The 25,704-nt window shown below is 38.2% G+C and overlaps 2 protein-coding genes across 2 annotated transcripts in view; both read left to right on the top strand.

The window, feature by feature from the left end:
• The first annotated feature begins 3,702 nt into the window (after positions 1-3,702).
• ptgis (prostaglandin I2 (prostacyclin) synthase) lies at positions 3,703-13,079 on the top strand. The gene is made up of 10 exons (XM_017480375.3): positions 3,703-3,902; positions 4,718-4,841; positions 5,325-5,500; positions 5,954-6,097; positions 6,377-6,501; positions 6,669-6,850; positions 9,688-9,823; positions 10,077-10,258; positions 11,996-12,147; positions 12,430-13,079. The coding sequence occupies exons 1-10, from the start codon at positions 3,829-3,831 to the stop codon at positions 12,593-12,595; spliced, it is 1,461 nt and encodes a 486-aa protein (XP_017335864.2). The 5' UTR covers positions 3,703-3,828; the 3' UTR covers positions 12,596-13,079.
• Positions 13,080-16,008: 2,929 nt separating this feature from the next.
• The window catches only part of kcnb1 (potassium voltage-gated channel, Shab-related subfamily, member 1), a 36,990-nt gene continuing 27,294 nt past the window's right edge, over positions 16,009-25,704 (top strand). The window contains exon 1 of the mRNA XM_017480376.3: positions 16,009-16,815. Within this exon, the coding sequence (XP_017335865.1) occupies positions 16,240-16,815 (576 nt within the window). The 5' untranslated portion in view covers positions 16,009-16,239. The remainder of the gene's footprint in view (positions 16,816-25,704) is intronic.

The following is a 25,704-nucleotide window of genomic DNA, read 5'->3' as shown; positions in this document are numbered from 1 at the left end:
TTTGTCTCTCTGACCCCTTATAATGAAGATTACCATCTTCAATAAAATAAACCTGCACATTAATAATGTTTTCCAACCTTGACCATGTGGTAGCCCTAAGCATCATTTCACTGTTAACACTATCTTACAGTCACTGGCTTGTGATACATTGTTGTAGCATTGTTCTGCATTTTCAACAAACATTCACAGTTAAATTCATTCTTTAGCACCAGTTCTCATTACATATTTTACAGATGCCTTCCTCAATCCATTTACTGTTCTTGTTTCTCGTAACTGTGTATTCATCCCTTTTTCTGTATACAACTGGAAGAGTGCTGTGCTATGGCTGTTGTCAAAGTCAAGGAAACTCCTGACAATACATCAAAGTCTGAGGCGTGAATGCGTTTACAGTGCTTTTACAAGGTATTCAGTTACTCCTTTCCAGTAGATTTTTACACATGGAATTACATACAGTATGTAATAAATAACTTCTAAATATGAGCACATAGTAGTACGTATAAACTTCAATCCAGTTGTTCATGATTTTTGATTATAATGGGACATGGACTTTAGCGCAGGCCCTGCAAATACTAAGTAGTGCCCCAAGATAGTTTGGATATTTATATGAACTCTTACCCACTTGTGGTCCATGATTGGTCCAGATATTACAAATACTTTTAAACAATGTTATAATTTCAGTATTTATTAGGCATACTTTCTGCTAACACTAATGGTGATTAATACAAACATTAATACCAATCTTTCTACCACATGCATAGGCTACCTTTCCAGATAGTCAACTTTTGTGCCCAAGTTTTTGGGCTTGGCTCTTGACTCACAATCACGTAGTCATCAGTGCAGGTAGATACCTGGAAAAGAGTCACAAAGGAGTGTTTTACCACTGACACATTATAAAACCTTGGCAATCACACTAGGCAGTTTTTGTTTAAGTCCTTTACATTTAGTTTGTCAATATTTCGTTTTCATTTCAGATTCCTGATGTACATTCCTAACGAATTTCATTTCGACATGAATCAAAGCAGATGCGATTTTAAAACATTTAAAATCTGACACTATATTCCAGAGTACTTCATATTTAAAGCACTAGAGATGCCAATGGATGTCACACATTTTAAGATGTGAAAGGGGATTAGGGGATGAAACTCTTATAACACAACACCGTTTGAATCCTTCCTATTTTAAAAAGTTAAACACTATACCAAGACTACTTAATTCTGCTTTAAGTGCCATCTTCATCTAATTTTATGATCAGATTTCACTATAGGACATGTCCATTACATTTAATCACCAAACATTTCTGGAAGCTCAGCACATTGCGCCCAGCACAATTCTATTTTGGGGCTTTCTCCTAAAATTTCCTTTTCCACAATTGCTTTGCTCAAGAGCTAGGCCAGCTCTCTGCTGGAAATGCAATAAGGGTATGATAAGCCTAATAGCTTGCTTGTTATAGAGAGGGCTGTCAGCTATTGTATCTCAGGGTCTAACAATGGAACATATAGACAGATTTCAGCAGTAAGATAGCTAGTTACATACTTCTGTATAAAAACTGTGCCAGCCATATATACTTTATGAAAGGAATAATTGATGACAGGCCGTTGAATTATTTGAAAATAATGCACACCCCAAGGTGGTAATACGGCCACAATGCACGATGGACCAGAGTCAATTATTCCACTTATACTACAGTTACCACACCTCAAGAAATTGTTCAGATGTTTAATTTCAAGACATTTGTCCTTTTTTGTCCTTAAAATGTTCTTGTGTGTGGAAATAAATTATTATGCATCCCATCTCAAGCCTCCGTTGCTAATTCCAAAACATAACTCAGAACTAGTAGAGAGAGAGAGAGAGAGAGACTGGTTGTAACCCTGGTTGGCTATGAATGAGCAGGAAGCAAGGATGAAGTAGAAGATTAGTCTGGGATTTCTGGGATTCGTGTGCAAGAAAATTAACAAAATTATAATTTTACCATCAACAACATCAGCTTACACTACAAAACTAAGAAAATTGAGTGTAGCACAAAGCATCCCAAAATGAGTGACTATTGAAGTGCCTTTTTTTAAAAGACAAAACTCTGTTAGTGCAACACAGTCTCCACCTAGTGGGACAATTACAAATTCAGTGAATGAATTCATTGTGTGTGGGTTTTTTTGTTTTTTATTGTTTTTGGTTTTTACAAGCATTGCCAGACTTGCAAGCCCAAACATTGGCAGTAGAAGCAAAGGTTCCTTAATCCTATGTCTAGCTGCTTTTAACCAATTGCTTAAAGGCTAGGCTGGGTTTCTCTGAACTGTGAGAACAAGTGAGCTAACTAAAGACCCATTCACAGTTTGTGTTTTTTGCTACCAAACCAAGAGCATACAGAATAACAGTATAGCACCTACCATATACAACACATCAGCTACATAATAAACACACACACACAAACCAAATATGCTATAAAAGATCAGTGTAATATATGTGTGGTGTGCATGTGTGTGTGTGTGTGTGTGTGTGTGTGTGTGTGTGTGTGTGTGTGTGTGTGTCATTGTGAGTCTCACACGGTGAGAGAGCTGAAATTTTAACTTTTAATAATATACATCAATTGTGACAAGGCAATGAAAACTTCAGTGCTTTTTATGATTAATATCCGTAGTAGAAATAAAAGATAAGAGTCAGATGAAAGAACCTTTTTTATCCTGCCATCTCCCCAAAAGCTATCATAAATTAAAGATTATTATAATTTAGATTTAACCTTCATTTATTCACCAAAGACATACTAGCCTCTCTACTGTTTGTCTTACTACTTTAGTTTTAGATTATCATGTAAAAGCAGTCTACTTTGAAGGTAGTTTACATTAAAAGTTTAGATACAGGGTTCTCAAAGAGGGTCTGTGTTTCTATTTTTTTTATCATTATTTTTTTTTACATAAATAATTCATTTAAATTGTGGACATCACTTCACTATCCAATTACTTTAATGCTATATCACTGTTATTGTCATTATACATTCCTAGGCAAAAAGGTTCTGTCTTTCAGTTCATCTGCGGGAAGCCTTAAAAGTGTATGTAAAATCCTACAAAGGAGTGTTTCCGTTTTAGAAACAAGTTGAACCCATTTAGGATGCCAGGAACCCCAAACTATTCAAAGGGCCCTTAAGGAACATTCATTCTTGTGTAGTTAAAAGCCTGATGGACTGGTAACTTGAATTGAATACGTTAATTACAGCCAAATAACCTAAAATCATTCTATAAATAATGCAAACAGACAAAAAATAACCCTCAGACTGCAAATATATAATATAATATAATATAATATAATATAATATAATATAATATAATATAATATAACTAGGGAAAGTGAGTTCTACATTTTATCATATGTCACTGCTTTGGGTTCTATGTGTATGTTGGGGGGGTTAAAAAGGGACAAATCATAAATATAATGGTTTGAATCAGCAAAATGTGTCATATGAATATGAATAGTGATGAAATAAACTATTGGTCTATGTATTTTAATATCGTATTTAGATCTATATTTTTAAAATATAAGATCCTCTCATTTAGATTACAAAATGAGATCAATTACAGGAAACTCTTTCCTTTTTTTAGTTGTTTAAAAGTGAGATTTCATTAGTTTCGTTCCATGTGTCACCTTCGTGTCTCTGTTACCACGACGAGGAACCTGTGACCGAGAGCCCCGCCCACTTCTAGCGTTCAGGCTTTAATTTCGTAATCATGAGTGCCGTGTGCAACATTTAAACTGCCTGCGGTTTAAAAGCGATTGTATGCTGCATGCAAACATTCTCACTTTACTGGCACAGGGGAGACACTGTGAGACCTTTACGGAATGGCGTGGGCACTGGTGCTGGTGCTAATCGGAGTTCTTTCCGCTGTCTTTTTATTCTGCACTAGGCGCAAGAGGTGAGTCTGTGAGGTAGAGGTTACTAACTTCACGCGCTCAGCGGTCTGGTGTTTAGGTTTACTGAGTTGCATGAGTTTAGAGATACATACAACACCACATAATACTGTTCTGTAGATAGTGTCGCGTGTTATTTTGTAAGATGCCGATTTGCACCGAACTTAAAGTACCTGTGGCGCACTACTCTGCTGAAAAAAACAAAATCCTTATAGAATAGAACCCCTCATAGAATCTGTAATGGTTTTAATGGTTATAATGGGAATTGTATTGGTTTTAGTGGAAACTGTAATGGTCCCTGCGGGTTTCTACTGATAATTGTTGCCTTCTACTGGTGGCATCTAGTGGATACCGATAAAGACCAATAATGGTAATGGTTTAATGGTTATAATGGGAATTGTATTGGTTTTAGTGGAACCTGTAATGGTCCCTGCGGGTTTCTACTGATAATTGTTGCCTTCTACTGGTGGCATCTAGTGGATACCGATAAAGACCAATAATGGTAATGGTTTAATGGTTATAATGGGAATTGTATTGGTTTTAGTGGAACCTGTAATGGTCCCTGTGGGTTTCTACTGATAATTGTTGCCTTCTACTGGTGGCATCTAGTGGATACTGTTAAAGACCAATAATGGTAATGGTTTTAATGGTTAGCTGATCCTTTGTAATGGAAGTGGAAACCATTCGAATTTCTGTTATGGTTTCTGTTGGGTTTTTTTTTCAGCAGGGTATTTTGATACTATATTGTGATGGTATTATAGATTTTTTTAAAATGCTATTTATAGGTTATTGTATTTCAAATAGTTTGTTCTTTCTGAAGGCAAAGAAATGAGCCCCCATTGGATAAAGGCAGTGTTCCTTGGCTCGGTCATGCCCTTGAATTTGGCAAAGATGCTGCCAAGTTCTTATTACAGATGAAGGAGAAGCATGGAGACATTTTTACAGTAAGTTTCTGCCAGCCATATGTATATTGTTTATTTTGTAAACTACTAATGGCTGTACTTTTCTGTCCTCTCTGGTGTTCACGATCAAATTATCCACTGCACAATGCTTGAGTTCATCATTGTATATGTCAGAGAGCGAATGAATCATTATGATTGTTGCAACTTGTGAGAATTCAGCGAGAAATACCTCATTACATTATCTGATTTAAGAAACACTATCACTTTACATCTCAGACTTAACCAACTTTTCAGGTTTTTTCTAGTTGCAGTTTCATTGCTGTAATTGTGTTGTGGGTAGTCATGTGAAACATTGATGTTGCTCAGTGTCAGCTGCATTACTAAGAGATTACATCATGTTTCTGTCATAGTTTCTGTCACAGAGTACACTGAAACTGAAACAATGTAGCTTGCTGGGTTTATTGATGTGTCACTCTTTCTATGTGATTACTTAAGAAACTTGTTCTGTTCTGATTTGATCTACAGGTATGTGTGGCAGGACGTTATGTGACTGTACTACTGGATTCCAATTGCTATGATGCAGTGCTCGCAGACACCCAATCCCTCAGTCTGACACACTATAGCCAAATTTTAATGGACAGAATCTTCAACCTTCAGTTGTTTAATCATGACCCGGTATCTGAGAGAATCAGAGTGGACCAGTAAGTGTTTGAGAATAAATTAGATTCAACATTTCCTTATGCATTTATATATATATATATATATATATATATATATATATATATATGTATATATGTGTGTGTATATATATATATATATATATGTATATATGTGTGTGTATATATATATATATATATATATATATATATATATATATATATATATATATATATATATATATATATATATATATATATATATATATATATATATATATCACTAACCAAGTCTCAAAACATACAAATTTTAATAAAATAACTTAATTATTTTTATAAAGTTCATTAAAATGAACAGTGTGTTGGAGACCTGATACTTATTGCAGAAGATTGTAGCACCTACAACAGTTCTTAGTAACTGCCAAGCTTGCAATTTCTTGTAAATCAATGACAGTTAATGAGGTTATAACAATGTGGTTTTTGTGTGTGTGTTTTTAGATACTTTAAGGGCAGCAGTCTATCTCGACTCTGCAGCTCAATGCAAAACAACCTCCAATTGCTCATGGCATCTGTAAATCCACAGAACCCAACAGAATGGAAAAAAGACAGACTTTTTGACTTCTGTTACAGCTTGCTCTTCAAGTATGTTAGCATTTACAGTATTATGCAATCAAGATAGAAGTGTGGGAACCTCTATATTCTGCCTACAAACAATACCTGAGAAATCATGAGTGTTAGCTTAATAATTTGCAGGGTGTGTCTGTGTATCTAGACACACGGTTGTTTTAGGTCGCCAGACCATTAAAGATTAGTACCGCTGTCGTGGCACTAGCAACCACATTCGTTGTGAAACTACTTGGGCTGAAAATACTTTCAGGGTGATGTTTCAATATTCAGCTCTCTTTCTCCCTCTCTCTTTAGGGCCGGTTATCATACCCTATTTAGCACAGAAAATAATAACAGTGCTGAATTCACTGAGGTTTATGAGGAGTTTCGGCGCTTTGACAAGATTTTACCAAAACTGGCACGACGTTCTGCACATAGAGGTATTATTAAGAAGGAAAAGAAAGAACCTAGAACTCTTGTCATTCTCATAATTATTTGAATGAAGGAACATAAAGTAAGAATTAAAGCTTTTCCTTTTCTGAAACATGATATACTAAACTTCACCTCAGTGTTTGTGTGTGTTTGTGCATGTGTGACTGCATGTTAGATGAGTTGAAAATTGCCAGCTCAGCACGAAAGCGGCTATGGGAACTCTTGTGTCCAGACTGGTTTTTCACGGGAACAGTGGCCCAGTCATGGATGCAGACCTACTTACAGCACCTAAAAGAGCAGGGCATAGACAGACAGACCCAGAGGCGAGCCATGCTTCTTCAACTGTGGGTTACACAGGTGAGCAGCGTCAATGTGGTGTTTCTCACATGTGCACATTAGGGATGTCACAAAACCAAAAATCTAGTAGTTGGTACCGATACCACAAAAAGTACAAATTCACAAGTTTAAATTCAGTGATATGGTGGCAGGCCAAAAAAATGTATTAAAAGCATGAACATTTGTATAATTATTTGTGAGCTTTAGGCTACATTTAGCTGACAGGACACGGGCTGAATGGCGATGCAGGGTGGCCCATTACGAGGTAGTTTATAACATTGCAGTTCTTTAGCGTCATTAACAAATAACAGGCTATCACTAACATTACATGTAGCATAACTTTAGCTAGTTTCACGGCCACAATGCCAGCTGCCTCAAACAAACATAATATAGGACCGTCTCTCAGGTGCTTCGCCAAATTCCAGGTGTTTCCTCACTTTGTTTGAAATGAACGATAGTATCGGTTGCACACCGGAAACCGATACTAGCTTTCCTCTGTTTTCCTCTCAACGAGTCGGGGCAGAGCTAAGATTGTTAAGCTAAGCTAATCTTCTGTAGTGTTGCCCGTGTGCTTGTAGGCATCCTTCTTCTTCTTCACCACTTGTGGACCGACTAATACACTTACACGTATTTGCTGCCCCCTTCAGTTCCGGAGGAATTGCAACCTCGGTACCTACGGTACTTGCGCAACTGCAGATAAACTAGTACCGTCACGTTTTAAGCATGTTGGTACCGACTTGGTAGCAAAGTATCGGTTCTCGTGACTACCAAATTCATAGTGGAATAATGGAAATTTTCCCCTAATCCCTCCATTTTATTTGTGCAACACCGAAACAAACAAGTAAATAAATTTTAAAAAATCTAGAAAAGATAAGGAAATTCCTGGCCTCAATTCATTTGCCCAAGAATACCTCTGTGTGTCTGTGTGTCTGTGTGTCTGTGTGTCTGTGTGTGTGTGTGTGTGTGTGTGTGTGTATGTGTGTGTCAGACTCAGAGAACATGTGAACAGCGAAAAGTACACCTGATATGCTATTACCCCAATCACACAGCATTCAACATCAAACAGTGATGTGCAGAAAAGAACTGATAGTACTCAATTAGATTTTAAAGCATCTTACACTTTTAATAGTAAAATTATTGGAAGAAATAAACATTACACACAATATTTCAAAGTTTCATCTCAAACAACAGGAGAAACTATATATCTTTGTTCTAACAAAAAAGTAATTGTCTTTAGAATTTTTGATGTTCTCTCAAAACTATATGTGCCAAAATTATTGACACCCCAGTGGATATTTTAAATGAATGCAAACAAATTGTTATTCTTTAATTAATGTTTAGAACATTCTAGAAAGAAGCCCTTCCTGAGAGCATCAGGACTACATACAAGGAAAATCACCTGAAATGCACTGTAAATGTAGATCAGTGTTGCTTTGGGTCTGTTTTGTGACTCGTGATTCAGAGTAACAGGATATTTTATGCCTAAACCTGACGGCCTCTGCCAGGAGATTTGGATTTGGCCACAGATAGAGCTTTCAAGAAGATGATTAACCAAATCAACACATAAATGGTTAAAGAAATGCAAACCTATGACTATAAAGGAGCATAAAAAGTTCTGCACAGAGCACTCTGAATCCAAACTTGTTAGACATGACAGCACTCAGTGCTGTTTTTCTCTCTTGGGCAGGTGTCACAGAATATAAATTGTATGGGTGCCAATAATTGTGAAACCAGTGTTTTGTAGATAAAAATTTCCCTACTTTTTTGTTTAATAATACTCCATGTTCAAGCTCAAAAGATCACTTACTGCACATGCTGTTCTTTAAAACAATTTTTTTAATTGCTCATTTTCAGTGTTCATTTACAGTTAGTTACAGTTACATTTATATAGCACTTTTCTAGACACTCAAAGCGCTTTACATAGTATTGGGCGGGGGGGGGGGGGTCACCTCAACCACCACTAGTGTGTAGCATCCACCTGGATTATGTGACGGCAGCCATAGTGCACCAGAACGCCCATCACACACCAGCTATTAGTGGAGAGGAAAGAGATGGGGATTATTAGGGGGCCATGATAGAGAAGGGCCAATGGGGGAATTTTGGCAGGACGCTGGGGTATACCTGTACATTATGTTCTGAAACACTCTTAGTAACCACTATTAGACTGGTCTTATCCTTCATTTGCTGTGTCTGTTAGTGTACAACCTCTTCTGAGCCTTACACATTTACTGTAGTACAGGGTGAAGTGTGCAGCTCTGTGAGGGTTGACAGCAGCATATTTGATAGATTATCTGGCGTTAAAAACTCAAGCCACATCAGGTTTACTTTGAAATTGGCATCAGTGACAAGTGACATGGCAACAAAAGACATTTGAATTCAAAATTATGAATGGCATTTGAACATGCTATGCAAATACAGTAGGACTAATCATTTAAATTACTTATGTTCAATACATTTTTTGACCAGTCCTATGATACCAGTTGTCTAACATCACCCCAGTTTGCTACTTTCAACCTTAGCTCTTATTTGAATTCAGTGTTTAGCCAACAAAAATGGAAGACACACCCATTACCAGTGTCTCATCTGGAATACTTACTCTAGTGCTGAACAGAAAGACAATGTAAACAAAATTAACACAGTAAAATGTAAAAGTACAAAACAATGCAGAGTTACTTTTTCAGGGAAATGAGCTTTGGGGAAATTACAAGTGTGATAGTATGTATTGTGACATTTGGGTCTTCAGATGGTGAAGGAAGACAAACTTAAGCAACTAAAATTGAGGAACTAAAATTGGTTTCTAAAACAGACTGATAAGTCTGTGTGTGTGTGTGTGTGTGTGTGTGTGTGTGTGTGTGTAGTGTAATGCTGGCCCTGCAGCATTCTGGTTGCTGGGCTTCTTGCTCACTCACGCAGAGGCCCTGAAAGCAGTGAAAGAAGAGCTGTGCAGCCTACAGCATCTACCTCTGGACAAAAGAGAGGACACACCAATATTTAGTAAGTTTCAGTGGTGGTACATTTAACCACATTAAAAACAACAAAGCTTGTTCTGTACCCTTCAAGAAACTTGCATAAATAATTGTTGAGGCTGTATTTTATATATATATTATTTTATATAATATATATATTATAGTAATAAAATAACATGCATGCTGAAAATGCTCATTTTTATATTATTATTTAATAATGTCTGCATTCTTTTATATTCATACAATAATATGAATTTTTAAATTTGTGTTTGCTGCTACAGACAGTGCTCTGAAGGAGACGCTGCGCCTCAGAGCAGCTGCCCTCATCACCAGAGATGTAATGCAGGACAAAATGATTAAATTAAGCAGTGGCCAAGAATATGTTCTACGGCATGGAGATCGCCTTTGTATCTTCCCTTTCCTCAGTCCACAAATGGATCCTCAGATCCATTATGAGCCAGAGGTAAGCTCAACACTCTGCTGTCCTGTTCACATTTGTTTTCTGTTCTATGGGTTCTTTGAATTCATCATTTAGCTTTTTAGCAGTTGAACCTGCTCTGCCGTCTCAAAGTCAGATAAATTTATCAGTAGTGTTTTCATTAGTCACGAAAAAAAAATCAGTCTGTCAGTTTATCATCCACAATGCATGAAAGTTTACAGGATCAGTTTACAGGTTCCAGGTGTAGCACTATGTAAAGAATAACACCAGGGTGGTGTAATGTGCCACAACACGAACTGGAGTGCCATTACCACCTCAAAGCGAAGTGTATTGTTTTCTCTCTCTCTCTCTCTCATGAGAAAGCATAAGCATAAACTCCTCATACATTTTAATTTGTTAAACGAAACACTTTTTAAAATCAGTTTATTAGTCTTAGATTTTTGGCATTTCTGCCATACAAGTCCCTGTGTATGAGCTGTTACTGTAGGTACAATAACACATTAGGATAAGCACATTAATATTTATCTAATCACTCAGGTTACAGCTGGAACTACTATAACTATGTTATAAAAACATAATGCATACCTTCTGACCAATGAGATTCAAGAATTCAGCTGTGCTGTGGTATAAATGTAGCAAAACAAAATTTTGTAACATTTTCAATTCCTAAAGCATATGTTAACCCAATTTTAGTCTGACACCTTAAGATGGCCTTAGGCAATGATGCACTGATTTAACATTTGGTTCGAAGACTTAAACCTGAAGAACAGGGGGACATATTTAAAAAGTACATCAGACTATAGAAATGGATGTTCTTCAGCCATTAGCTATACAATTTGAGGAATGCTTTTGTTATACTTATATTCAAAGACAATATTTGTGATAAAACTACATTGCAGCAGTAATTGACATGCATGGTGGTGTATCTTTTGTCAACAGAGTTCTGCAAAGCCTGCAGTTCCTATGGCCACAAAATGAAAATAAGCAGATTAGTTAAAATAGGCACATCACGGTTTTAATTACAAGTAATTAATATACTTTAGCGTTAGATACAAATAGAGATCATAATTTAATATTTCTCATTCCTATAGTTAACAGCATGAACAACTTACTTCCATAATTAACTACTTCTTTAAAAGAAAGTTTTACTATGCATACCCATGCCTATTTTATAATCACATAAAATCAAATCAGTGAATCCAAAAGGTTTAAAATAGTGTTGTGCATAACTGTAATTGAGTTCTGGATTATGGATTAAGCATGTAAAAGCCATAGCGCAAATCTAAAGATATGTCTAGGATTAGGCCAGCAGTTATTAATCCAAAATCAGGAAAAGTAGAAAGGAGAGAACACAACTTAGCATCAGGGCCACTGATGCTTTAACTAAGAGGACATTTCGGCCAGGCCATTAGCTGCTATAAGTGGTGAATTTGCATGCTTCAGCATTTAATGGCCTCATTTTAAAAGACACACTTGATCACTGTACTTCCTACTGATCAATACAGGGGGAAGATGATTTTAGATGATTTAGTAATTAAATATTAAGTAACATGGATTTCTCAAACATTCCCAAAGGCCAAATCAATTTTGCCACAATAATTCTGACGTGTTACGACATACAAACACTAACATACTATATCAAGAGTCTGTATATGATACTCACCATCATTTTTGAGATGCAGTCAGTTTTCTTCAGCATGATCTGATGCTTTCTGAAGAGCTACATTTGAGTCTGTGTGTATCTGTTGTCGGTTATTTCAGAAGTTCAAATTCGATCGCTTCCTAAATTCGGATGGAACAGAGAAGAACAAGTTCTGTAAGGAGGGGCTGCTGATGAATTATGGTACCATGCCATGGGGAGCAAGGAGCAGTTTGTGTCCAGGGCGTCATTTTGCTGTTTGTGCTTTAAAAAGGTGAGTATTATCAAGGGACACCGCCATGGTTTCTACACTAATTAAATGCTTTAAACAACTGAAATAATCAAAGCATGAAATATTCCAACACTGTTATACAATGTTATTTACACTTCTAGTCCATACCATGTTTACAATGCTATTTACTCCACCTGATTGTATGTTTGATTACTTAACAGTTCTTCTCAACATACATGAAAATGAAAACACTGTTCCATGAATTTTGCCCCAAATGTTTTCTTTGATTACTATTAATTTCTAAACTTCTTAACCTACATCTAGGTTTGTGCTCATGATTCTGACGCAGTTTGACCTGGAGCTGTGTGATTGTAATGCACGCATGCCACCAGTGGACCTCAACCGTTACGGGTTTGGGGTGCTCCAACCAGATGGGGATTTGGAAATCCGCTTTAAGCTAAAAAAAAAAATACATAATGTAAAACTGTAGTCAAAACAGTTTAAAATTAAGTAGCTTCATTGTATAAAGGCATCTGCTATTATGTGTTCTTACTGTTTTTGTACAGTTTTTATATCACCTGTTATTTATTTAAATGAAGCAAGCAGGGGCATAGGTAACCCCCAATAATCAGAACTATGAATTGCCTTGTGTTATGTTAGGTAAATTTGATGTTATTAGTTCCCATTATCAACAACAAAGTTTTAATCACGTATAAGTTTTAATCAGGAACATTGTGCATTCATTTGGACTGTTATGTCCTGTGTAATTTATTTTAATGAAACAATAATTGAATTGCTTGTGGATGGTAGATAGATAGATTAGACAGATAAATGGATGGATGATTGGGTAGATAGATCGAAAGATAGGATATAATTCCTTCATTTGTATGTACAATTTTTTTAAGATTCTGTACTGTTGAGTGTGCTGTGCTTTTTCATTTTTTAAAAATTAAATTAGTGTTGATGTGTAATAATTGTAATTGAGTACATTTTTATTATGCAATCCTTCAGCAAGGATTATTGCAAACATTTTAGATTCACCAAGAAAACCTTAACTTTTCCCTGAAAATTTGTTAAAAGCTGGAAATTTGGGTGAATTTTTTTTTTTGTTTTGTTTTTTGTTTTTTGTTTTTTTAAATACAGCCCTCTTCAGCTGGTTCTCAGCTAGGCAAGTCAAATCAAATGTCAAACCAGGTCAAATGTGCATAAAAATGTGAACAGGGAAATGTATTTGTATATGTATTTGTATCGAACATGAGTACAGCTTAAAGGTCTTCATTACCAAACATCACTCCAAAGACCGTGCAGAACAGTTTCATGCAATTGCAATTTTGCCAATTCAAGTAGTTTTCTGCAAAAAAAGCACAAAAAACTCCACAAATTGCATCACAAATTTTGGAGAAAAAAACAAAACAAAAACCTGCAGCCAAATCGAGTATTTTTGGCCACAACAATCACAAAACAACTGCACAAAATCTGGTATGGACTGATATAAAGTCATATGGTATGAATTATACCCAATCCATGACACAAATTTAAAGCGTCCTAACATACATAAACGTATGTATTAATTTGCACATGTGAAAAGGGGTGTACACTACCAGTAAAAAGTTTAGACACACTCATTCTTTATTTTATTTTATTTTTTTCCATGTTTTAGAATAATAATAAAATCATCAAAACTCTGGAGTAACACAAATGCAACTATGGGAATTATGTTGTGATTAAAAAGTCCAAAATAAATCAAAATAATTTAGTATTTTAGCATCTTCAAAGTAGGCATCCTATTTGCCTAGAATTTCCAGAAATGTATTCTTGGCATTTTCTCAACCAATTTCTTGAGGAATCCCTCTGAGATGCTTTTTTACACAGTATTAAAAGGAGTTCTTACCTATGCTGGACCCTTATTGGCTGCTTTTCAGAATATTTCGGAATATTTCGCTCCAAGTCTTCCATTCAAAAAAACATTGTCAATAAAATGTTAGCTTTCTAATGAAAGAAATGAATATGTTACCACAAGATTTTTAAGATCATGAGAAACATTTCCATCAAGTGTCGCCACTTTTGACTAGTAGTGTATGTCTAAATTAACAGGCAACATGACTGACCTCCTCATCCTGGTTGGTTGAACACTGGTGGTCTACATCTTTTTTTTTTTTTTTTTTAATTCTCCTGTTTACAGAGCTTGTCACCAATGGCGCTTGAGTTTTCACCTCAGCAGATATTTTACTGACAGGTTTTGGAATGTGAGGCAAAAATATCTGAGAAATCTGAAAATCAACTGCCAACCTTTAAATCCTAGCTCAACACTCACAGATGGGCCTATTTGAGCACAATTGTGTGCTGTGCCAAAGAGAGAGAGAGAGAGAGAGAGAGAGAGAGAGAGAGAGAAGAGACTACAAAAGTAAACTGTGATAAAGTAATACGTTATGAACACCTACAGAGTGCATGTAGGCCAAGTCCAGCTCTACACAGACGAACACTGGAGTTGTTTGTGTCTGAATTCAGCACTATAGGATTCATTCCCCTCGTTCAATAATAGACCATTTACTGGGTCAAATAATATCAACAGTGCTTTTCATCCCAGAAATGGACGAGCCAGTGTAAAGATGCAGTTCGCCATTTTGCCCGAGGTCAGTGGGCCGTGGCGCAGGAGGGAGGAAGACTCTCTGCAGGACAGTGAAGGGTTAATCTCAGATCCAGCCTTCCGCACACCGAAACCGCTGCCGCGAAATCAGCTACACAGATTTACCACTGGACTTGTTGATTTATTCCGCTTCCTATTAAAAACACCGGCGATTTGTAGAGAGCAGCCAAATATGCCCAGACTGGAGGATAGCGGTCCTCCGCATGGGTTTAATTTCACACTAGACATGGGAGTAAAGCAGTGACGCTCCTCCTGTTTTCCTTCTCATTTATTGGCTTTCCATCATTCTCAGCCTCCAGCTACTGAGGTATGTTTTGTGAAGAATTTCTAGCCATTATTGTTTATTATTATTATTATTATTATTATTATTATTATTATTATTATTATTATTAGATATGTCGCCAGCAAAAAAAAAAAAAAAAACAATAATCCCCAAACATATGTACAAATCAAAGACCTGCTGTTTCAACGTTGGTCATTGGGCATTGGTCTACTTTAGTGAGCACATTTGTTTCCATGCGCACTTTGGTTTGATCGACTTGCTGATGTCTTTCTAAATAACGCAATTTGAATAAGATCGAATACAATAAGAAAACGTGTTTAAAATTGTATTTTTATTGATGCCGCTCAAAACACACGAGCGAGCGAGCGAGCGAATTTCTTTGTGAATTCAACAAAATTAGGCTGACCAATTATACTATAGGGGGGATTTGTGTCGTAGCTCCATCAAATTAGCCTAAAATGAGCGCATAGGTGAGACGCGTATGTTTTTCTCACCAGGATTATTTCCTCCCGGTTTTAGAGGCTGTATGGACCGTGCTGTGCCAGCGGTGAGGCAGCGCGAGCGCACATCTGCCTTCAACTATTTAGCAACAAATGATTGTGTCTGGGACGTTATATTTTCGCCTAAACCACGCTGAAGCAGAAATCCACCACTCTTTTTGGTCATACAGTAGGCTACTGAATACCAGACAGGTCCTCAAAGGAGACGGCTTGTTTTTGATACTGAATATCAACACGTGTGCTCTGAGTATCTGCCTTGTCTAATAAACCCCCGCAGGTTGTGGCGACTATAAATTCCCTTCAAACTTAAAACCCACATAAAACCACAAGCTGTACCCTACCGCCAGAAAGTAATGCACAATAGTGCATGGGTATTTTCAGCACCGCGCCTATGACGCTTATTCATCTCGAGCATCTTTCCATTCAGACGCGTAGATGGCTTTCACTGCTGTGGGTGAAGTGCATGTGTACTTATGGGTTTGTTTTTATTATTATTTATTTTTAATTTTTTTTGTAAATTCCTGACCATTTGTTCTTGAATCATAGCAGCAAACGTGTAGTAACTGTGTGACGTATCTCTCTTTTTCATTCCAGCGATGGAAGAAAGCGGCTCCGACATCGAGAGGTAACGCAGGTTCCGGGGCCCGCCTGGAGTAAGCCATAGCCTACGAAACTGCGGCCGAATTAAAGAAAATAAATAGACAATGGAGAGACCATCCGCCATGATCAGTAAAACAGGCTCTCGGTCGGCGGCCTCTCTACCTCCGGAGCCGGTGGACATCATCCGGAGTATGTCGTGTTACCGGCGTGTGCGTCTGAACGTGGGCGGCTTGCCGCACGAGGTGCTTTGGCGCACGCTGGAGCGCCTGCCGCGCACGCGCCTGGGCAAGCTTCGCGCGTGCACGACGCATGAGGCGCTCATGGATATTTGTGACGACTATAACCTGGACGAGAACGAGTACTTCTTTGACCGGCATCCGGGCGCGTTCACGTCCATCCTGAACTTCTACCGCACGGGAAAGCTGCACATGATGGAGGAGATGTGCGCGCTGTCGTTCAGCCAGGAGCTTGACTACTGGGGCGTGGACGAGATCTACCTGGAGTCATGCTGCCAGGCGCGCTACCACCAGAAAAAGGAGCAGATGAATGAGGAGCTGCGGCGCGAGGCTGACACACTGAAGGAGCGCGAGGGCGAGGAGTTGGATAACGCATGCTGCTCAGAGAAGCGCAAGAAACTGTGGGACCTGTTGGAGAAGCCCGGCTCTTCTGTAGCAGCCAAGGTAGCTATGAGAGTGGGAGCCTAGTACAGTACAAGTGTGTGTGCGTGTGTGTAGTAATCAACATCAGACTGATACACAGATACACAAGCATACACAAATGCGCACACACACATGCATACACGCGCACACGCATACACACGCACATGTATACGCACACGCAAGACTCCTTACCACAGTAAATACAAACTCGTGAATAAAGCAAAAGCTTTACAAGCTTTCGCAAGGATAAGGTTCTATGGCTATGGGAATATAGCTCTGTCTGACTATCTCAGATTTTAATGATTAATTTATGAGATTTTATTGTCATACCCTTTAGCACTGCCCAGCTTCTGCAGTGCCTGCCTGTGGTTAGTCTTGATCAAAATTAAGGATGAGGCTTTTCCCCCCTTTTCTTTCAAGACACTTGCATCCAATAATGTCATTTCCTAATACCATTAGGCCTGATTCCCTGTCAAATCATGTTCTCTGCCAAGATAAAATCGCAACGTCCACATATCTGTTGGAGGGTTGGCACATTTATAACCTGGCAATTAGCTTAAAAGGGCAAATTTAAAAAGTGCAATTCTCATTACTGCTGTTGGAGAGGAAATCACATCAGAGTTAAGCTCTTTGGCAGTGGGATTAATGTGTAGGGTATTTGTTAAAAAAATATATATATATATTGAATTAGCATTTTACAGGAACTATCCTAACAGCTTGATGCATTTGTGCAATCTCTCCCAGGGTTGTCTTTATATGTTCAGGTTTTTTGCACCTGTGGTCCCTTAGGATCAAGATAGTATGCCCAACATAGCAAAACTTATCTGGAAAAACCTATTAATATGGAAGAACATATAAATTCAATAGTGCAGGTGTTCATTCAAAACTGGGATTTTTTCTGAGTTACAGTAGAGATATGATCAATGTACCAGATGGACTGACTATGCTTTTGTTGTTGTTCACTCTTTTTGACTCTCAGCGCTTCTTCCATTTCCCTTCCTGTACTCTTTGTCCCTCCTTCCCTCAATCCAGTCTTCTGAACTGCACCTCCATTTAAATGTCAGGAAAATGTCACATTAATTATCCTCCATGAGACTTCATGTCCCATTATGTTTTTTTTCCTTAGCACCTCCTTTCTGTCCTGTCCATATTCAGACCAGCTCTGTCTACATCTGTCTCAAATCACATTTTGGCTCTACCACACAATGTGATTACAGCTGACCACTGGCCTATCACTGCAAATTACTGACTACTCATATTTCACCACTGGTCACGTTTTTCATCTGTGCACTTACATTACATGAAATAACCGAGTCTTGACCATTAGTGGACACTCTTAAAAGTGTATGCTAGAAAGCAGAAGTTCTGTGGCTTTCATTAGGACAAATACTGTAGAATAATGTAAGACATCCTTGTACACATGTATTATACATATGAAGGAAAGCACAGTTCTATTTCATCCCTTCTTACCACCAGAGATTGTGAGAATCACTTGTATGATATTTGACACATGTACATTATATGGCCAAAAGTATGTGGACACCTGACCATTCACAACCATATGTGCTTGTTGAACATACCATTACAGATTTTGCGCCCCCTTGTGCTGTTATAATAACCTTCACTCTTCAGATTTGGGAGCGTGGCTCTGGGGATTTGTGCTCATTCAGCCACAAGAGCATCAGGCACTGATTCCAGACTAGGAGGCCTTGGGCACAGCCAGCATTCCAAGTCATCCCAAACTGTTTAGTGGGGTTGAGGTAAGGGCTCTGTGCAGGCCACTCAAGTTCTTCCACACAAACTTTGGAAAATCATGTCTTTATGGGCCGTGCTTTGAGCATAGGGGCATTGTCATGCTGGAACATGTTTAGACACCTTAATTCCAGTAAAGGGTACATCTTAATGCTATAGGATACAGAGAGATTCTAGACAATTCTGTGCTTCATCAAGGTTTGCCATAAACAGTGCTGTGACGCAATGGCTGCCTGAAACAAGGTTAGTATTTTGGGAATCGGGCTGTGTGGCAAATCTAGTTGTTAAGGTGGAACAAAGGCCTCACTTGGGTATCTCAGAGTCACAACTAGGAGTCTGTGGCCCATATGCTGAATTCTGTGCAATGTGAAAAGTACCATTGGTCAAGATGGAAGGGTATACAGTAAATGTCAAGGCCAGTCAGGGGCCAGGGCATCCTGTCCCAGCAGGCTGGCTGGCTCCACTAGTGAGAACCACATTTGGTAACAAGTTAACTTAAACAAAACAGTCCACCTGCGTGTGCCAAATTTCCACATCCGAGATACCACTTCTGGGTGTAGGTCCCACTCTCCAAGACATGTGCAAAGTCGAGATTGCACCACAGTACAGTCCCGGTGAATATCTGCCAGTAAAGCTAACTGTGAATGGGTACATCTAAAGAGCTTCTGTGCAAGGTGAGGAGAGCCATACAACCTTGTGCTGTTTTGATTATTGATGTATCTGACTGTCTTACACTTTATCACATGAATTCCATTACTGACCAGCCAGTGACTTTTTAGATGTAAGTAGAAGATTGAAAGGTCACTGAAATGGAGAAATTGTGATTTTAGGGGCTGATGAGTGACTCAAGTACAAAATCATGTCACACTCTATGGCCAAAAGGTTGTGAACACCTGATCATCTCACCCATATCTGGGCCTTAAGATGTCCCTGCACTGGAACTAAGAGGCCTGCATGACAATGCTCCTATGCACAAAGCAAGGTCTATAAAGACATGGTTTGGCAAAGTTGGTGTGGAAGAACACAAGTGACCTGCACAGAGCCCTGGCCCAACTAGACAGGGTCTTTTTCCAGTCTTTAGCCGTCCAGTCTGGGTGAGTCTGTGCCCATTATAGCCTCAGATTCTTAGTGGAACCTGATGTGGTGTTCTGCTAATTTAAACCATCCACTTCAAGGTTTGATGTATCGTGCATTCTGAGATGCTTTTCTGTTCACCACAGTTGTAAAGAGTACTTATTTGAGTTACTATAGACTTCCTGTCAGCTCAAACCAGTCTGGTCATTCTCCTCTGATATCTCTCATCAACAAGGTGTTTCAGCTTGCAGACCATTTGCACTTAGGACGTTTTTGTTTTTCACAACATTCTTTGTAATCTCTAGAGATTGTTGTGTATGAAAATGCCTGGAGATTAGCAGTTTCTAATATACTCAAACTAACCCATCTGGTATCAAAAACCATGCCATGATTAAAGTTACAGATGTCACACTTTTTCTTCATTCTGATGTTCAAGGTAAACATTAACTGAAGCTGTATCTGCATGTTTTTTTGCACTATGCTTCTGCCACATGACTGGCTGATTAGATAACGGCATAAATGAGCAGGTGTAGAGGTGAGTGTAAAAGGACGTATAAAACCTATACCTTCATTTACGTAACACATGCAAACATTTTTCTGTAACATTTCAATTTGTGCTGGAAATCTAATGTTTTGAAATCTAAAATGTTTTTTTTTGTACTGACTCGATAATGTAGAAGTCATAAAACAAATATCTGTAACAAAGTTTGTACTTAGAAAATAGACTTTTGCACGGTAATGATTTGTAAGTTAAACTGTAAATCTGCATAATGCAGAAATATTACTATTTTTTCTTGTGGTTATGTTATTACCATCCATACTAGAAGTGGCCAGTATGATGGTTGATCCAGTACATGTGTTGTAATTTTTGCTTAAGGTTAGGATAGAAGCACATTCAGGTAAGGCAGTTTAATAAGAAGACAAATCCACAGGGTTAGGAAGAAATCAATAACCATAGACAGGCAATGGTCAAACAATCATGCAAACAATCCAAACTAGACAAGGCAGAGAATCTGAGTCAAGGGAATAACAAAATTAAAAAAAAAACAAAAAAAAACAGCACAACAACACGAGGTGACGGCTTGGTAAACACCAGAGACAAGTCAACTGAGCATATTACTTCACAAAGGCTTTGCATATGCAAGTCTCTTAAGTAGTGTGGTGTGATTGAGAACAGGTGTGTGTGATTAGTCCTCAGTGTTCCTCAGTGTTGGGAGTTATAGTTGTCAGCCATGTTTGTAGTTCGTGGTGCATTCTTGGAAATGGTGTTGCTGGTTTGCCATGACATGACAGTATGTCAGTAAAGAAAGCAGCATATTATGTAAGAAACCACTTTTCAGACAAAAACATAATGAAAGCTTCTGGGTATTGGAATAAGAAGCAAGTGCGACAGTCAAAGTCTCCAGAAGAACTGTGGCTGGTTCTGCAAGATGCTCAATAAAACTTACAGCTCATTTCCTTATAAAACTGCACAAACTGTACCTGAGACTGTATTTTTTTTTTTTTAAAGCATCACACCAAAAATTTACTTTGGTTAATTTATTACTGTTTACTGCTCTTCATAATATTTTTTATTAATGTAGAAACATTTAATTTAATTACCTTTGAAGGCATCTTTGCTCTACAGCATTTCTTTGCATAAGACTCTTGTACTGTACTGTACATTTGACAGATAAATTTAAGAACTAGTAGAGGCTGTATAAAAAGTTAAATAATAACAACCAGCACACATAAATAGTGCCAATACAATAGTTTATTGAGACAGAGAAGCACTCAGTGTTAATACTGCCAAGGTCAGAATTAAATGAAAATCAATCAAGTGCTGATACTGTTCTTTACTAAGAAAGAGAATTACTCAGCATTCTGATAATGCTCTCTATTGAGGGTGATGCTTACTCAAAGTGCTGATATTGTACTCTGTTGAGGATAATAACCACTCAGAGTATTAATACTGGATCATCATGCTTAAGAGGCTTTATCCTGGTTTGTTCTGGCACAAAATTGCCTTTGTGTTCTGGCCTGCCATAATGGAACCAATAAGGCCTGCTCTATCCTGCATAGCTTCCTCCATCAACTTTTCTTTGGTGTTTTTTAGTCAGCTCTTATATTAAGGCTGCATGCAGCATGTTTTTTGTCTTCTTCAGACAAATCAACACAATCATTGACATAATCAGTTGTGGTGAAAATAGTAAAAAGTCAAATATTAGAATCATCACACTCTATGTGACTGTGTGAATTTAAAAATAACTAACAATATTAGGATTAGTAACAAGAATTAACGTAGAATAGCACTCAGTGTCCTTGAATCCATTTCTTCTACTCATTGACAAGATGAGAATGTTAAACAGTATTAACACGATGTAGGAGATATCTTTTATAGTCAACCCAAATAGGGTTATGCTCCTGATGTCACGACAAGCTTTTGGTACTCAGCCAGGAAACAAGCCACCCACCATGGCTGTCCAGAATAAAACAAAGTAGAAGTATGGTAATCACATATAAACTACAGGTGCAGAAATGCTGGGGTTATGCAGTGGGTAGCATTGGTGCCTCATAGCTCCAGGGTCCGGGGTTTGATCCTGAGCTCAGGTTTCTGTTCTGTTATTGAGTTTTATATGCTCTTCTTTCCTCTGGATTCTCTAGTTTCCTCCCACTGTCCAAAAAAACAAGTAGATGAATCGATTATGCTAAAGTGCTAAAGGTTTGAATGTGTGTCTGTATGATGCCCCAAGAAGGGCTGGGTGAATTCACCTGTCTTGCCCCCAGTGTCACCGGAGTAGACTCCAGATCCACCACAACCCTGACCAGAATAAAGCGGTTACTGAAAGTGAGTGAACTTATTATTACATATGATTTAAGCACTGTAAATAACAGTGCATTTTGTTAGTTTAGATGGTATAGCCACTTCAAACAATAATAGTTTTATGAGGTCTATTGTTTTAGTGACTTCTGACATGCAATGCTTAGGCCTTTGTTCCAAAATATTACACAATGTTTTATGAATCATCTAATGCTTTGACTCACCTCTAAGCACAGATGCTTCTGGAAGCCACGAGGCATATTATTGTACAATTAAGTCTAATCATCTCACTACAGCACCTCGTTTGTGTCAGTGGGTCAGTAAAGTGGCTTTCATTTACTTTTCAATAAGACTTCATTGAAAAGGCTGCTTGATTTTTGTATAGTTAGTATTATTTATAGTGGTGTTTAAAAGTTTTCTTTAGAATTTTCTATACATCTGCATAAATATACCTAAAATATTATCAGATTTTCACACAAGTCCTAAAAGTAGATTAAGAGAACCCAAGTAAACAAATGAGACAAAAATATTATACTTGGTCATTTATTTGTTGAAGAAAATGATCCAATATTACAGATCTGTGAGTGGTATGTGAACCTTTGCTTTCAATATATGGTGTGACCCCCTTGTGCAGTAATAACTAAACATTTCTGGTAAGTGTTGATCAGTCTTGTATGTCGTCTTGGAGGAATTTTAGCCCATTCGTCAGTACAGAACAGCTTCAACTCTGGAATGTTGGTGGGTTTCATATATATGAACTGCCTTCTTCAAGTCCTTCCACAACACTTGTATTGGATTAAGGTCAGGACATTGATGTGGTCATTCAAAAACATTAACTTTATTCTTCTTTAACCATTCTTTGGTAGAAGTTATTTCTGTGCTTAGGGTCATTGTCTTGCTGCATGCCCCACTTTCGCTTGAGATTCAGATCACAGACAGATGTCCTGGCCTTTTCCTTTAGAATTCACTGTTCTTTCAAAGTTGTCAAGCTGTCCTGGCCCTGATGCAGCAAAACAGGCCCAAACCATGATACTATCACCACCAAGTTTCACAGATGGGATAAGGTTCTTATGCTGGAATGCAGTGTTTTCCTTTTTCCAAACATAATGCTTCTCATTTAACAACAGTTTTCAATAGAGCAAACCTCAATCACAAATGACCTATATTTGAAGTGTTCCATGAGGAGCAAAAACACCCCGGACCACTGTTATATTGTTTTAAGAGATGCCTAACATGCTATCCATTGCACAGCTTTAGGAAACTCTGCTCACTGTCTAGTTCACTGGCTTTCTACCTATAAGCAAAAACCAAAATGTGCTGCTGGTTACGACGATGAAGCGATGGGACTAGAGAGAAAAAACTGGAGCTTTGTCAGTGTCATCAAAGCAATCATGATGACACTGGAGTGTTTTTGAAACTGCAGCTGCCGACTTAAATGAGCTCTCAGACACTGTGCTGTCATAACTTAGTTTTTCAACTGCAATAGAAAGTTGAACAAATTCAACAACAATAAACTATGGTTCACTACCAAGATCGAGCATCTTCGTCCGGCCAAGGAGGCAGCCTACGGAAGTGGAAACATGATCCTGTACAACTGGAATAGGAAAACACTGACAAAGCAAATCAGAGTAGCTAAAAAAAGCTTTTCTTAAAAACTGAAAGTTTTTCATCTGATGATTGTTATAGTGTGGAAATGATTTCAACCCCCTGAACTATAGAACTGTCCACTCCAACTGTAAATCAACAACTGGCTGATTACCTGAATGAATTTTATGCAGGTGTCATGTAATTGAGGTTGAGGTAGATGTAAATGCAGATAAGAATTTAATTTAAAAAAAAATTAAACAAACTAAGAAAACGTAATAGACTAGACACAGAACAAGAACTATGAATTTGAGGCAGAAATGCAGTGACTACAGAACATAACCATATGACGACAACATAAGACAAGAGCAAGACAAAACTGTGGTGCATGACGCAACTTAAATACTAGTGCTCATTAACAGAAATGTGAAAAGGGTTCAGGCCAGGCTGTCATGTGACATGCTCCAGTGGGGTGCAGTGGCTGATGGGAAATGTAGTCAAGTGCTTTCTGGTAGTTCTATGACCGCAGGTTTGAAAAGTCCAGGGTTACTCACTTTCTTCAAAAGACCAGGAAACCTCCAGGCCCAGACAAGGTCTCACTCTCCTGTCTGAGATTATGTCCCTGGACTCCATCTTCACAAAGATCTTCAACAGTTCACTAGAACTGGATGTGGTTCCTTTGAATACTACTCTATATACGTAAAATGTATACTAATCTATATATTGGTTCTGCTATTAACAATATTATCATTCAACATGGAATCATTGCTGGATTGGCTGGACTCCCCTGAATAGTCTATAGCAGTGGTCGGGAACCTATGGCTTGCGAGCCACATGTGGCTCTTTGACAAAAATCATGTGGCTCACCAGGTGTCTCACCCTTCACCAACATATCATAGGTAAAAACTTAGACACATCATTAGAGATAAGTTTCCTGTAGAAAATGCAAAGTCAAGTACAATTCCTTTGTTGTACAGCCTACCGAACTTAATGAAAAGTCAGTTTACAATAATATAAGTTGTTCCAGCCAGTGCACTTATGCAGTGCTGTGCGCAAATGTCATGACACAAATCAAACCACTTGTCACTTTTCTCTGGTTACCTCTCACATTGAGATTCAACCAACTACCAATCTAGTTTGTGGAGATGGCAAAAAGATAGAATTTAGAGGAATATTTTGAATATTTCACAGTGATTGGATTGAAACGTGCTTTTATTGAAAGCTCAACCCACCATGTAGCTTTTGCAGCAAAGTACCCGGTGGGCGAAAGCCGAAGGAAGGTGTGCACGGAGCTCCACCGTAAACTGCAAGCTGGACAGCAGCAGCTGCAAGCGTGGACAGGGGCAACTGGACGCCTGAATGCTGCCAGCTTTGCTGGCTTACTGGAGATTGTAAAACAAGGAAAATCTTTTACTGACGGATATGTAAAGTTATGCATGTTGAGTATGGCAACTGAACTGTCTGCGGAGTTCCCGAACAATGAGAAAATCAGAAAATAAAAGACATGCCCCTGTCAGCCCGAACACTGCATGACCGTGCCGTCATTATGGCACGTGAGATCGAGAGGGAATGGAGCACAGATGTAAGCCTAACTTCTGCAGATTTTTTTTCTCTTGTGCTGTATGAATCTACAGACACTTGCACATGCATGCACACACACACACACACACACACACACACACACACACACACACACACAC

The sequence above is a fragment of the Ictalurus punctatus genome, chromosome 11 (genome assembly GCF_001660625.3).
Source record: "Ictalurus punctatus breed USDA103 chromosome 11, Coco_2.0, whole genome shotgun sequence".
Taxonomy (NCBI): Eukaryota; Metazoa; Chordata; class Actinopteri; order Siluriformes; family Ictaluridae; genus Ictalurus; species Ictalurus punctatus.
The sequence above is the reverse complement of the archived record's forward strand: the minus strand, read 5'-3'. Positions and strand labels throughout refer to the sequence as shown.